Source organism: Calliopsis andreniformis, unplaced genomic scaffold (genome assembly GCF_051401765.1).
Source record: "Calliopsis andreniformis isolate RMS-2024a unplaced genomic scaffold, iyCalAndr_principal scaffold0089, whole genome shotgun sequence".
Taxonomy (NCBI): Eukaryota; Metazoa; Arthropoda; class Insecta; order Hymenoptera; family Andrenidae; genus Calliopsis; species Calliopsis andreniformis.
Genome location: NW_027480498.1, coordinates 29842 through 44396, shown reverse-complemented (window position 1 = coordinate 44396; position 14555 = coordinate 29842). Strand labels below are relative to the sequence as shown.

Below are 14555 nucleotides of genomic sequence, written 5' to 3'. Positions count from 1 at the left end.
ACTTTACATCTGCAACTATAATTATTGCCATTCCAACTGGGATTAAAATTTTCAGTTGATTAGCAACATTCCACGGATCAAAAATTTATGCAACCCCCACAACTTTATGATCCATAGGATTTATTTTTTTATTCACAATAGGAGGATTAACAGGAATTATATTATCAAATTCATCTATTGATATTTTATTACATGACACATATTATGTAGTAGGACATTTTCACTATGTATTATCTATAGGAGCTGTATTTAGAATTATCGCTAGATTAATTCACTGATACCCTTTAATTACCGGATTAACATTAAATAAAAAATTCCTTAAAATTCAATTTTATATAATATTTATTGGTGTAAATATAACATTCTTCCCCCAACATTTTTTAGGTTTAATAGGCATGCCACGACGATATTCAGATTATCCTGATGCATATTATTGTTGAAATTTTTTATCTTCTTTAGGATCTTTAATTTCAATTAATAGAATAATAATATTTATTTTTATTATATTAGAAAGATTTATAGTTAAACGATTAATTTTATTTAAATATTTTCAAAACTCACTTGAATGATTACAAAATTATCCCCCATTCGAACATTCATTCAATGAAATCCCTTTAATTTTCAAAAAAAATAAAAAAAAATAATTTTTAACTTAAAACTTAAAAATTAACTTTAATTTAATATGGCAGATTAGTGCAATGAATTTAAGCTTCATAAATAAAGAAACCATTCTTTTATTAAAAATTGCTACATGAAATATATTTTCACTTCAAGACTCTAATTCCCCATTTGCCGATAACTTAATCAGATTTTATAATATCACTATAATTATGCTATCAATAATTATTTCAATAACATTATTCATAATAATAAATATTATCCTAAGAAAATTTAAAAACCGATTTTTATTAGAAAATAATTTAATTGAAATTATTTGAACTATTTTTCCAATAATTGTACTAATAATTATTGCATTCCCATCTCTAAAAACTCTTTACTTTATTGATGAAATATGGTCAATTTCATATTTTACAATTAAAGCTATTGGACATCAATGATATTGAAGTTACGAATATCCAGAATTTTATTTAGATTACGACTCATTTATAATCAATGACTATTCAAATTTAAGATTATTCCGACTACTAGATGTAGATAATCGTATTATTATTCCATTCAAAACACCAATTCGTTTAATTACAACATCTGTAGATGTAATCCACTCATGAACAATCCCTTCTCTCGGAATAAAAATAGACGCAACCCCTGGGCGTTTAAATCAAATAATATTATTTACATACCGACCAGGATTATTCTTCGGCCAATGCTCAGAAATTTGTGGAACAAATCATAGATTTATACCTATTGTTGTAGAATCAACATCAATAAATAATTTTGGAAATTGATTACTTAGAATAATTATTTTATAAATATACAAAAAAATAAAAAAAATTAGTTAAATTCATAACATTAAATTGTCAATTTAAAATTATTAATTTTTTAATATTTTTTACTTACTTAATTTAATCATCATTAGATGTCTGAAATGAAAGAGTTGGTCTCTTAAACCATATTATAGTATAAATTCGATATACTTCTAATGATCAAATAATATATTTTTTTATACCACAAATAAAACCAATATTATGATCTATTCTTCTATTACTTACTCTGAGAATTATTTACATAATAATAATTAATCTTTATTATTTATTAATTAACTTTTCCCCTTTAAAAAAAAAAAGAAAAATACTTAAAAACAAAGCCCCGTGAAAGTGAACATGATAAATTTATTCTCAATTTTTGACCCATCAACGTATATCATACTTATATTAAATTGAATTAGCCTACTTCTACCAATAATAATTATACCAATAATATATTGATTTATCCCCTCACGTTTAAATATATTATGAATCAAACTTATAATAATAATCTTTAATGAATTTAAATTATTAATTAACTATAAATATATATTTAATATAATTATTTTCCTAAGAATACTAATAATAATCATAATTTATAATTTAATAGGATTAATACCCTATATTTTTACACCAACCAGCCATTTATCAATCAATCTATCATTAACTATATCTATATGATTAACATACATATTATATGGTTGAATTACAAATTGAGAAAAAATATTAATTCACATAGTACCTCTAAATACACCTTTAATATTAATAAATTTTATAGTATTAATTGAAACAATTAGTAATATTATTCGTCCATGAACACTATCAATTCGCCTAACAGCTAATATACTAGCAGGTCATTTACTTTTAACTTTATTAGGATCATCTATAGAAAATTCATGACTAATTATTATCCCATTCATAATCATTATTCAAAATATACTATTTATTTTAGAAATTTCAGTTTCTTTTATTCAATCATATGTTATTTCTATTTTAAGACTTTTATATTTTAATGAATCTAATCACTAACTAAAAAATAAACCCTAACAAATGAAAAATCATCCATTTCATCTAGTAACACCCAGACCCTGACCAATAATTCTATCTATAAATTTAATAAACTTATTAATAAGAACCATTATAATTTTTCAATTTCAAATTAACTGAATCCTATTTATATCCCTAATTACTATATTATTTACTATAGCTCAATGATGACGAGATGTAATTCGTGAAAGAACATTCCAAGGAATACACTCATTTATAGTTCTAGATTTAATAAAATTAGGAATAATTTTATTTATTATTTCAGAATTATTTTTTTTCATCTCATTCTTTTGAGCTTACCTTCACTCAGCCATTTCTCCTTCTATTGAAATTGGAATAACCTGACCCCCTAAAAATATTATTCCATTCAATCCATATGATATTCCAATACTTAATACAATTATTCTAATTTCATCAGGATTTTCAATTACATGAAGACATAATGCTCTATTAGAAAATGATATTATTAATTCATCTACTAGACTAACATACACAGTACTATTAGGAATCTATTTTTCAATAATACAACTAATCGAATATTATCAAGCCTCTTTTACTTATAACGACAGAGTTTACAGATCTATTTTCTTCATATCTACAGGATTCCACGGAACTCATGTAAATATAGGAATTATTTTTCTAATATCATGCCTTTTACGTATACACAAAGACCATTTTTCAAAAACCCACCACTTTCATTTTGAAGCTGCCTCATGATATTGACATTTTGTAGATATTATTTGATTAATTCTTTATTTACTAATTTATTGATGAATATACTTTTAAACTCATTATTCACATTATTATTTATCTAATTTATAATTATATATAGTATAATTAATACAATTAACTTCCAATTAATAAATTTAAGAAAAACTTAATATATATAATTTTAAATTTACTTTATTTACTAACCCTAAGACTTTTATTACCTATAATAATTATCACAATAAATTTTTTACTGTCAAAACAAAAAAAAAAAAATCGAGAAAAGAATACTCCATTTGAATGTGGATTTGATCCATTATCAAACGCACGAATACCATTTTCCAATCAATTTTTTTTAATTACCCTTCTATTCTTAATCTTTGATGTAGAAATTATAATAATTATCCCAATTATCTTAATAATTAATTACTACTTCTTAACCATAATAAGAATAATCTTTATTTTTTTCTTAATTATATTAATATTAGGCCTATGAATAGAATGATCATTTAACTATCTAACTTGAATTAATTAAAATTTGGATATTAGTTAAATTCATAACATTTAAATTGCAATTAAAAATAAAATAAAATATTATTTATATCTAATAATAATATAAATTGTAATATATAGATTATTATTTTAATCAAATTTTTAAGTCGAAATTAAATGTAACTATTTACTTTATATATAATAATCATAATCTTCTATATCTTATTATCACTCATAAAACTAATAAATTAATTGAAGCCAAAAAGAGGCAAATTATTGTTAATAATTGAACTGAAACACCCCCTTTCCAATTAAAATCTATCTCTATCTAACTTAATTAATTATTCTCTCATTCATTCTTTTTTTTCTTTTTTTCTTTCTTCTTTACTTCTTATTTTATTCTCTCTTTGATTAAAACCAAAAACCAAAAACCAAAAAACCAAAAAACCAAAAAACCAAAAAACCAAAGAACCAAAGAAATTAAAAATGAAACTTCTAATTTCATAAATGAATTAAAAATTCAATTTCTTTAAACCTAATTATTTATATAATTTAATTTAAAATATTATATTTTCAATATAAAAATAATAAAAATTTATTTATAAATAAATAAAAACTATATTTAGCCCCTTAAGCCTATTAAGCCTAGCCTATTAAGCCTATTTATTTTTTAGGCTTTTTAGGCTTTAGGCTTTTTAGGCTTTTTAGGCTTTAAACTTAAGATTTTTTAAAATTTAAAACCATTTAACCCAAATTTAAAATTTTTACTTATAAATTTTAAATTACAACAACTCTTGATGACTTGACTTAATTAACTTTATTCTTATTATTAACTATTTAAAAAATTATAAAAATTTACCGTAATATCTTCAATATTATGCTCTTATTAAGCTATTTAAATAAAATTATAGGATCTTTCCCACTAAACATATATATATATATAAATATGAAAGCAACAACAAAAATAAATATTTTTTTAGAAATAAATAAATAAAAATAAAAAAATAAAATATATAATTATACGCCATAGTACAATAAATAAATTAAAATAATTAAACTTAAATATGTATATATCATTAATATAAATGTGTTATGTTCAGAATGAATCTTAGAATCTTTATCTGAAAATAATGTTTTAAAAATTTTAACTAAAAAATTTATTAAAATTTTTATTCAAAATGTTAAAATAGATTCAAAAAGACCCTTTTCAATCTCATTATTTATTTTATGAGCTAATGTAAATAAATAAATATACCTTATTTTATAAAAATAAGATAAATAATATATTCTTTTTAAGAAAAAAATAAATTTATTAAATAAAATTTTTCGGGGGTATTTATTAGGATAATAATATAACAAATAACCAAAATAAATCCCTAGAAAATAAATTAGTAAAATTAAAATTTTATCATAAAAATTTAATAAAATAATATAGGTCTTAAAGATTAAAAAAAAAATAAGCATCCCTATGAAAATAACTAAAATAAACAAAAAAGAAATACATAAATTAATATAAAAAGATTCATAAAAATTCCTATATAAAAACCTTCTAAACCCCGAAGGATAAAAAATTCATAAAACTAACCGGAATGAATATCTCAAAGTAAAAACCATAGATAGATAAAATATACAGGATAACAAAACCCTAAGATCACTAAATGAAAAAAAATACTCAATAATTACATCTTTAGAAAAAAACCCCGATAGAAAAAAAAAACCACACAATCTAAGTTTACCCACTAATATAACGATACTATTTAAAGGTATTAAAATTCTTAAAGAACTAAAACAACGAATATCTTGATTATTATTAGAATTATGAATAAAACTTCCCGCACATATAAATATTATTGACTTAAATAACGCATGAATAATTAAATGAAAAAAAGCCAAATCTACCAATCCCACAGATAAAATTCTTATTATTAAACCCAATTGACTCAAAGTTGACAAAGCAATAATTTTCTTTAAATCATACTCAAAATTAGCAATAAGACTAGCCATGAATATAGTAAAAATTGAAATAAATAAAATAACATCATTATTAGTTGTAAACACTAAATTATAATAACGAATTAATAAATAAATTCCCGCAGTAACCAGGGTTGAAGAATGAACTAAAGAAGAAATAGGGGTGGGAGCTATTATAGCAGCAGGCAACCACGAAGAAAAAGGTATTTGAGCTCTTTTAGTCAAAGCCCCTAAAAATATAAATAATATTATAGAAAAATCTATATCATAAAATAATAAATTTCACGATCCATTTATAGAATTTAAAACAATCAACATCAAAAATCCAATATCCCCCAACCGATTGCATAAAATTGTTAAAACACCAGAATTAAAAGCCCTATATCTTTGATAATAAATAACTAATCCAAAAGAAATTAAACCTAACCCATCTCATCCTAATAAAATTGATAAAACTCTCGGCCTTAAAATTATTAAACATATAGATAAAATAAATAAAATTAATAAATAAAAAAATCGGTAGATTCTCTTATCTAATCTTATGTACTCAATTCTATAAATTATTACACATGAAGAAATAATAAAAACAATCCCAATAAACATCAATCTAATATAATCTAAATAAATAATTAAGCTAAATTTTATACAAAACAAATTTATTAGATCTCACTCTAAAATAATCACAAATTTAAAAATAAAAAAATAAAACCCTATAAAAAAATGAAGAATTCCTGATAAAAATATAAATAAACTCATTAAAAACATTTTAATAATAATTTAAAATATATGTTATATATCATTGACCCCACAAGTCAATATTTTAATTAAACTATTTAAATAAAAAATATTTTTATCTGTAAAAATATATTTTAATTATTTTTAACAAGAAAAAATAATTAAGTTTAAAAATATAAAATTTAGGGGAATTCAATGTATCAATAAAATAAAATAATCTAATAAATTAACATTAAAAATTTTAAATAAAAAATTTATTTTACCATGCTGAACATAAATATATAGATATAATGAATAACAAAATCTAAAAAAACAATAAAAAATTAATAAATAAATCAAATACTTAAATCACAAATAAATAATTATTAACAAAAATACTTCACCAACCAAATTTAAAGAAACAGGCGCTGATATATTAGATGAACAAAACATAAATCAAAATATTGAAGTCGAAGGTATCAATACTATCATCCCCTTATTTAAAAATATAATCCGACTTCCCGAAGACTTGTAGCATAAATTAACTAAATAAAATAAACCTGAAGAACACAATCCATGAGCAATTATAATAATATAACTTCCAATAAATCCTAAAAGTATTTCAGTCATCATAGATCTTAATAAAACTCTTATATGAACTACAGAAGAATAAGCCACTAAAATTTTTATATCAATTTGACGTAAACATAAAACTGAAATAATTAATCCTCCAATTAATCTAAACACTAAAATTATCAAATTAACAAAATAAAAATTATAGTAAAATATATATATAAATCGTAATAACCCATACGTCCCTAATTTTAATAAAATAGCAGCTAAAACTATTGAACCAAACACAGGAGCCTCGACATGCGCTTTTAACAACCAACCGTGTAAAATAAACATAGGAATTTTTACTAAAAATGAACTTAATATATAAACAAATATAAAAATATTCAATTTATAAACTATTAATTCTATTAAATTTATTGAAGATAAATTATTTATATAAATAACAATAAACAAAAAAACTAATAAAGGAAATGAAAAAAATATTGTATAAAACATTAAATAATACCCAGCTAATAATCGTATACTACCCGCCCCTCATTTTACAATAATCAAAAACATAATAATTAATCTTACTTCAAAAAAAAAATAAAACATTAAAAAATTTATTGTTAAAAATGAAAAGTGTATAACAACCAATAAAATTAAATTTAAATTAAAACAAATACTAGATAATTTTATTATAAAAATTAAATTAAAAATTCACAAATTTAAAATAACTAATATAAACGAAAAAAAATTAAAACCAAAATTAAAACTAATTATATGTCAGTATATTCCACTTATAAAATCAAATAATAGCATAAATCTAATAAACATTAAAATATTAAAAAATTTTAAAAATTTATTTAAATTATAAAGAAAAAATAACATCAAAATTATTATAAAAACTTTTATCATTTTAAATTCAATATTGAAATTCTTTGGTTTCCATAAAAATAAGTACAATTAATCAAAATTCTCAAACCAATAACTCTATCACAAACAGTAAATACTATAAAATATATAAAAATTCATTCATTAAAATAAATTTCAAATATAAAAATTATTGATAATATAGAAATAACAAAAAATTCTATCCTAATTAACATTATCAATAAATCTTCCTTAAAAACAAAAATCAACGTAAAATTTAATAAAATCAAAATAAACAAATAAACAATAAAATAAAAATTATTATTTTAATTGTATAGTTAAATAGTTTAATCAAAACATAAATTTTGTAAATTTAAAATATTAATATAATAATTTTAACTAATAAACTATCCACAACCACAAAATATTTTATAAATAAAATACATAATAAAATTTATTTTCAAAAAAAATTAAACAAATAATTATCATTAATCTCCAAAATTAATATTTTAAATTAAACTATTTTTTGAAAAAATAAAAAATATAAAAATATAGTATGACAATTTTATCAACATTACAAAACATTAATTTTATAAGAACATTAATTAATATATCAATAATTATTATTTTAATAGGAATATTCATAAAATATATAAACTCATTAACATATATTATCATATTTATTATTTATTCAATTATTATAATAATAATCATATACTTAATATTTAATATCCCCCTATATACCTTTATTATTTTAATTTCTATAGTTGGGGGAATAATAATTATATTCCTCTACTTCGTAAGATTAATCAACAATCAAAAATCTATGATCGACAAAAAAGAAGTATTAATATTTCTATTTTTAATAATTACTATATTCGTAAATTCTTTAAATTCTAATAGATTTTTCCTTGAATTCAAAACATTCAAAAGAATAAATATTTACAAAATATATTTATATCCATTAAATTTATTAACAATTTTTACTATACTATATCTATTACACACAATAATTATATCAATAAAAATATGCTCCTCAAAATATACTCCCTTACGAAAAATTAAAAATTAAATATTTTATTTAATAAAATATGATAATTTTTAAAAAAATCATAAAAAAATATTCTCTAACTAATATTTTTAATTCTTCACTTATTATCCTGCCCACACCAGTAAATATTAACTCCTGATGAAATATAGGTTCAATTCTAGGATTATACCTTCTAATTCAAATTATTTCTGGGATTTTATTAACAATACATTATTGCCCAAATATTAATTACGCTTTTGATAGAGTAATTCATATTATAAAAGATGTAAAAATAGGATGAATAATTCGTCTAATCCACATAAACGGGGCATCAATTTATTTTTTTATTATATATCTCCACATCGGACGAGGAATCTATTACCATTCATATAAATCCATTCAAGTTTGAACAATAGGGCTAATCATTTTATTCTTATCAATAGCAGCTGCTTTCTTAGGATATGTTCTACCATGAGGTCAAATATCATTTTGAGGAGCAACAGTAATTACAAACTTATTATCTGCCCTACCCTATATTGGTCAAGATTTAGTAGAATGAATTTGAGGAGGATTTTCAATTAGAAATGCCTCATTAAATCGATTTTACACCTTTCATTTTATTTTACCCCTAATTGTATTAATAATAGTAATTTTACATTTATACTTTCTACACTCAAAGGGTTCAAATATATTTATTCCACCAATAGGAGTATTTTCTTTAAAATGATTAGTGTTAGAGAACTTAGTAATTAAACTTAATGATTTTAATCTTATCCTATCTATCATTATTGTAATATCAAGACTATTAATAATTTGAAATTATTTAAATTTTAGTAATAATAATTTATTCAATAAAAATTACTCAAATATATTCTTAAAATACAAATATATAGATATGTGAATTTTATTCATTATATATATTAGAGTAATTATATTTAGAATCATATACATTTACTTTAAAATCTAATTTCTAAAAAATTACATTTTAATTTTAAATTTGTAATTTAATATTTTGATTAGATTATAGAAATTATATTAATAGTATTAGAAAATTTTATTTTCATAAATAAATTTACAATTTATTCCTTTTATCAGGCATAATACTCTAATACTTTATTTAAAGATTTGAAGTTAATTTTAAACTATTAACCTTCAAAATTAAAAATATAAATTTAATTTTATAAATCTTAATTTCTTCGTGAATAAAAAAATGATTATACTCCACTAATCATAAAAATATTGGCATATTATATATTATATTCGCTATATGATCAGGAATAATTGGTTCATCAATAAGATTTATTATTCGATTAGAATTAAGAAGACAGGGGCATGAATTAAAAATGATCAGATTTATAATTCAATTGTAACGTCTCATGCTTTTGTTATAATTTCATTTTATGGTTATACCATTCATAATTGGAGGTTTTGGGAACTGATTAGTTCCCTTAATGATTGGTGCTCCAGATATGGCATTTCCACGAATAAACAATATAAGATTTTGATTACTACCTCCTTCAATTTTTTTATTATTAATACGAAATTATTTAAATTCAGGATCAGGCACAGGATGAACAATTTACCCTCCATTATCATCATTTATATACCACCCATCATCATCCACCGATTTAACAATTTTTTCCCTTCATATCGCCGGAGTATCATCAATCATAGGGGCTATTAATTTTTTAGTGACAATTTTCAATATAATAAATTATTCGTTACAATATGATCAAATACCTTTATTCCCATGATCAGTTGTAATTACAGCAATTTTACTTTTACTATCACTACCTGTTCTTGCTGGAGCAATTACAATACTTTTATCAGATCGAAATTTAAATTCTTCTTTTTTTGAACCTATAGGAGGGGGTGACCCAATTTTATACCAACACTTATTTTGATTCTTTGGACATCCAGAAGTTTATATTCTAATTCTTCCAGGATTTGGACTAGTCTCACATATTATTTTAAACGAAAGAGGTAAAAAAGAAACATTTGGAAACATAGGAATAGTATACGCAATACTAGGAATTGGTTTTCTAGGATTTATTGTATGAGCACATCACATATTTACTCTTGGAATAGATGTAGATACTCGCGCTTATTTCACATCAGCAACTATAACTATTGCCATTCCCACTGGCATTAAAGTTTTTAGATGACGAGCAACATTCCATGGATCAAAAGTTTACGCAAATCCAACAACTTTATGATCTATGGGATTTATTTTTTTGTTTACAATAGGAGGATTAACAGGAATTATATTATCAAATTCATCTATTGATATTTTACTTCATGATACATACTATGTTGTAGGACATTTTCATTATGTACTTTCAATAGGAGCAGTATGTAGAATTATTGCAAGATTAATTCACTGATATCCTTTAATTACTGGATTAACACTAAACAAAAAATTTCTTAAAATTCAATTTTATTTTATATTTATTGGAGTAAACAGTACCCTGTAAGTTGTAAAGGAACTGTAGTACTGTGATGCAGAGCTTTGAAAGTACCTAATGTTAAGTGGCCATTTGTCTCTAAATTTTGCCAAGAACTTAACCGTATTAGAAATTTCTTTAAAAATTCACATGTAAAATCATTGACATTCAAAATCGGTTTACAAGCTTCGTTTCTTTTCCTGTTGCCTTTCACAATACTTGTATTATTCACGATGTTCCACCAATTGCGATATATTGAAAAGAATAAGTTGAATATATATACACCAAAATTGATCTTTTAAGAAAAGTGAAATTAAAAGAACATCGTTGAAAATCTAGTTCCTATTAAAAGGTTCTTAATTTTCGATTTTTAGAAGAGATGTCTGCACGCCTTTCCAACTGACTATTATTTACAGTTAATGCAATATACAATAATAAGTAATAATACAATAAATTATATTCTTTCGTTCAGTAAGTGGTGTAAGTTTAATACAACAACAGAAATAATGAATAAACTAGGATAAACATTGATAAATATATATAAAATATAAGTGTCATTAAATAATCAGCGGTTTGTTGTTCGTGTTGAGTTTTATTTGGCTTTAGGATAAACATCAGAGTGTCATATATAATTAATCACTTGATAAATTTTACTAAGTAATTTGTAAATGTTTTCATTCAAAATGTCAAAATTGATTCGGAAAGGCCCTTTTCAATTTCATTATTAATTTTATACATCAATTTAAGTAAAAGAGTATACCTAATCTTATAAAAATATGATAAAAGATATATTCTTTTCAGAAAAAAGATAAATTTATTAAATAAAAATTGTTGGGGGTGTATATTAGGATAATAAAATAATAAATAACCAAAATAAATCCGTAATAAATAAATAAATAAAATAAATATTTTATCATAAAAATTCAATAAGATAATGTAAACTTTAAAGATTAGATAAAAAATAAGTATTCCCACAAAAATAACTATAATAAACAAGAAGGAAATACATAAATTAATGTATAAAGATTCATAATATACTCTGTAGGTAACATTTTTAAATTCAAAAGGATAAAAGATTCATAAAACTAAACGAAATGAGTATCTTAGTGTAAACACCATAGATATATAAAATATACAAAATATTGTAATTCTAATATCTCTATTAAAAAAGAAGTATTCAATAATTATATCCTTCGAGAGAAAACCTGACAAAAAGAAAAACCTGCATAGACTTAATTTTCCAATTAATAGAACTATACCATTTAAAGGTATTAAAGTTCTAATAGAATTAAAATTTCGAATATCTTGATTATTATTAGATCTATGAATAAATCTTCCTGCACATATAAATATTATTGATTTAAGTAAAGCATGAATAACTAAATGAAAAAAGGCTAAATCCACTAACCCTACAGATAAAATTCTTATTATTAATCCTAACTGACTTAAAGTTGATAGGGCAATAATTTTTTTTAAATCGTATTCGAAATTAGCAATAAAACTAGCCATAAATATAGTAAAGATTGAGATAAATAAAATAACGTTATTATTTATTGTAAACACTATACTATAATAACGGATTAATAAATAAACCCCTGCAGTAACTAAGGTTGAAGAATGAACTAAAGAAGAAATAGGGGTTGGAGCTATTATAGCTGCAGGTAACCATGAAGGAAAGGGTACTTGAGCTCTTTTAGTTAAAGCACCTAAAAATATGAAAAATATTATAAATCTGTCTACTTCATAAAATATTAAATCCACGACCCATTTGCGGAATCTGAAACAATCAATATTAAAAATTCAATATCTCCAACCCGATTACATAAAATTGTTTAAACTCCAGAATTAAAAGCTCTATACCTTTGATAATAAATAATTAAACCAGAAGAAATTAAACCTAGCCCATCCCATCCTAATAATATTGATAAAACTCTGGGACTTAAAATTATTAAACATATTGATAGAATAAATAAAATTAATAAATAAAAAAAACGACAAATTCTTTTATCTGACCTTATATATTCAATTCTGTAAATTATTACGCATGAGGAAATAATAGAAACAACTCCGATAAATATTAATCTAATAAAATCCAAATAAATAATTATTCTAAATTTTATACAGAATAAATTTATTAAATCCCATTCTAAAATAATTACATATTTAGATATATATAAATATAGGCCTAAAAATAGATATAGTATTCCAGAAAATAGTACGAATAAACTAATTAAAAACATTTTTACGATAATTTAAAATATAGATACATATATCATCGACACCACACGTCAATATTTTAATTAAACTATTTACATAAAATATATTTAAAATTAATATGAAAAATAATTAAATTTAAAAAGATAAAATTTAGGGGAATTCAATGCATCAATAAAATATAATAATCTAAAATATTAGCATTAAAAATCTTAAAAAAAAATTTATTTTTCCATGTTGAAAATAAATATATAAATATAATGAATAACAAAATCTAAAGAAACAATAAAAAATTAATAAATAAATCAAATATTTGAATCATAAATAAATAATTATTAACAAAAATACCTCACCAACTAAATTTAATGAAACAGCAGCAGATATATTAGATGTACAAAATATAAATCAAAATATAGAGATATATAACCTAAAGATTTATAACACAAATTTACTAAATAAAATAAATCCGAAGAACATATTCCATGAGAAATTATAATAATATAACTACCTACGAATCCTAAAAGTATTTCAGTTATTATAGATCTTAGTAAAGTTCTTATATGAATTACTGAAGAATAAGCTACCAAAATCTTTATATCAATTTGACGTAAACATAAAATTGAAACAATTAACCCTCCAATTAATCTAAATACTAGAATTACCAAATTTACAAAATAAAAATTAGAATAAAAATATATATAAATCGCAATAAACCATATGTTCCTAATTTTAATAAAATAGCGGCTAAAATTATTGATGCAAACACAGGGGCTTCAACATGAGCTTTTAATAATCATCCATGTGTTACGCGCCGAGCGGGTTGAGACGCCCGAGCGCGAACATTTATAAAATTCTTGTTTCTAATGTACGTAAGAGAGGATGAGAAGTGTTTGAATTTAAAAGTAAATAAAACTTGAGATATTATTTCGAGTAGTTAAAGGGACCGGTGGTGCTACAGTCCCATACGGGTCCTTGATCAGCTGTATTTCAAATCCGAACAGGATAAAGGCCGAAAAAAATTAAAAATAAAGAATATAAAATACGTAAATTGTATTTATTGATGAATCTAATTAAAGATCGAAT

General features: G+C 21.8%; 5 protein-coding genes and 2 pseudogenes across 5 annotated transcripts; 5 read left to right on the top strand and 2 right to left on the bottom strand.

Moving 5' to 3' along the window:
• Window positions 1–698: 698 nt before the first annotated feature.
• LOC143187586 (cytochrome c oxidase subunit 2-like) lies at window positions 699–3294 on the top strand. The gene is given in 1 exon segment (XM_076391815.1): window positions 699–3294. A coding segment is annotated over 1 exon segment (708 nt). The 3' UTR covers window positions 1407–3294.
• LOC143187587 (ATP synthase subunit a-like) lies at window positions 1782–3294 on the top strand (annotated as a pseudogene).
• Window positions 2475–3294, top strand: LOC143187585 (cytochrome c oxidase subunit 3-like; annotated as a pseudogene).
• Window positions 3295–3321: 27 nt separating this feature from the next.
• Window positions 3322–3716, top strand: LOC143187591 (NADH-ubiquinone oxidoreductase chain 3-like; the record flags this gene model as incomplete). The annotated part of the gene is made up of 1 exon (XM_076391818.1): window positions 3322–3716. A coding segment is annotated over one exon (354 nt), but the record flags the coding sequence as incomplete, so codon positions are not given.
• A 992-nt stretch (window positions 3717–4708) lies between these two features.
• Window positions 4709–14269, bottom strand: LOC143187590 (NADH-ubiquinone oxidoreductase chain 5). Its single transcript, XM_076391817.1, is given in 5 exon segments — window positions 4709–6064; window positions 13156–13404; window positions 13505–13563; window positions 13917–13980; window positions 14257–14269. Coding segments are annotated over 5 exon segments (1605 nt in total). The 3' UTR covers window positions 4709–4844.
• Window positions 6481–8147, bottom strand: LOC143187584 (NADH-ubiquinone oxidoreductase chain 4-like). Its single transcript, XM_076391814.1, is given in 1 exon segment — window positions 6481–8147. A coding segment is annotated over 1 exon segment (1308 nt). The 5' UTR covers window positions 7830–8147; the 3' UTR covers window positions 6481–6521.
• Window positions 9208–9458, top strand: LOC143187589 (uncharacterized; the record flags this gene model as incomplete). The annotated part of the gene is made up of 1 exon (XM_076391816.1): window positions 9208–9458. A coding segment is annotated over one exon (189 nt), but the record flags the coding sequence as incomplete, so codon positions are not given.
• Window positions 14270–14555: the final 286 nt, after the last annotated feature.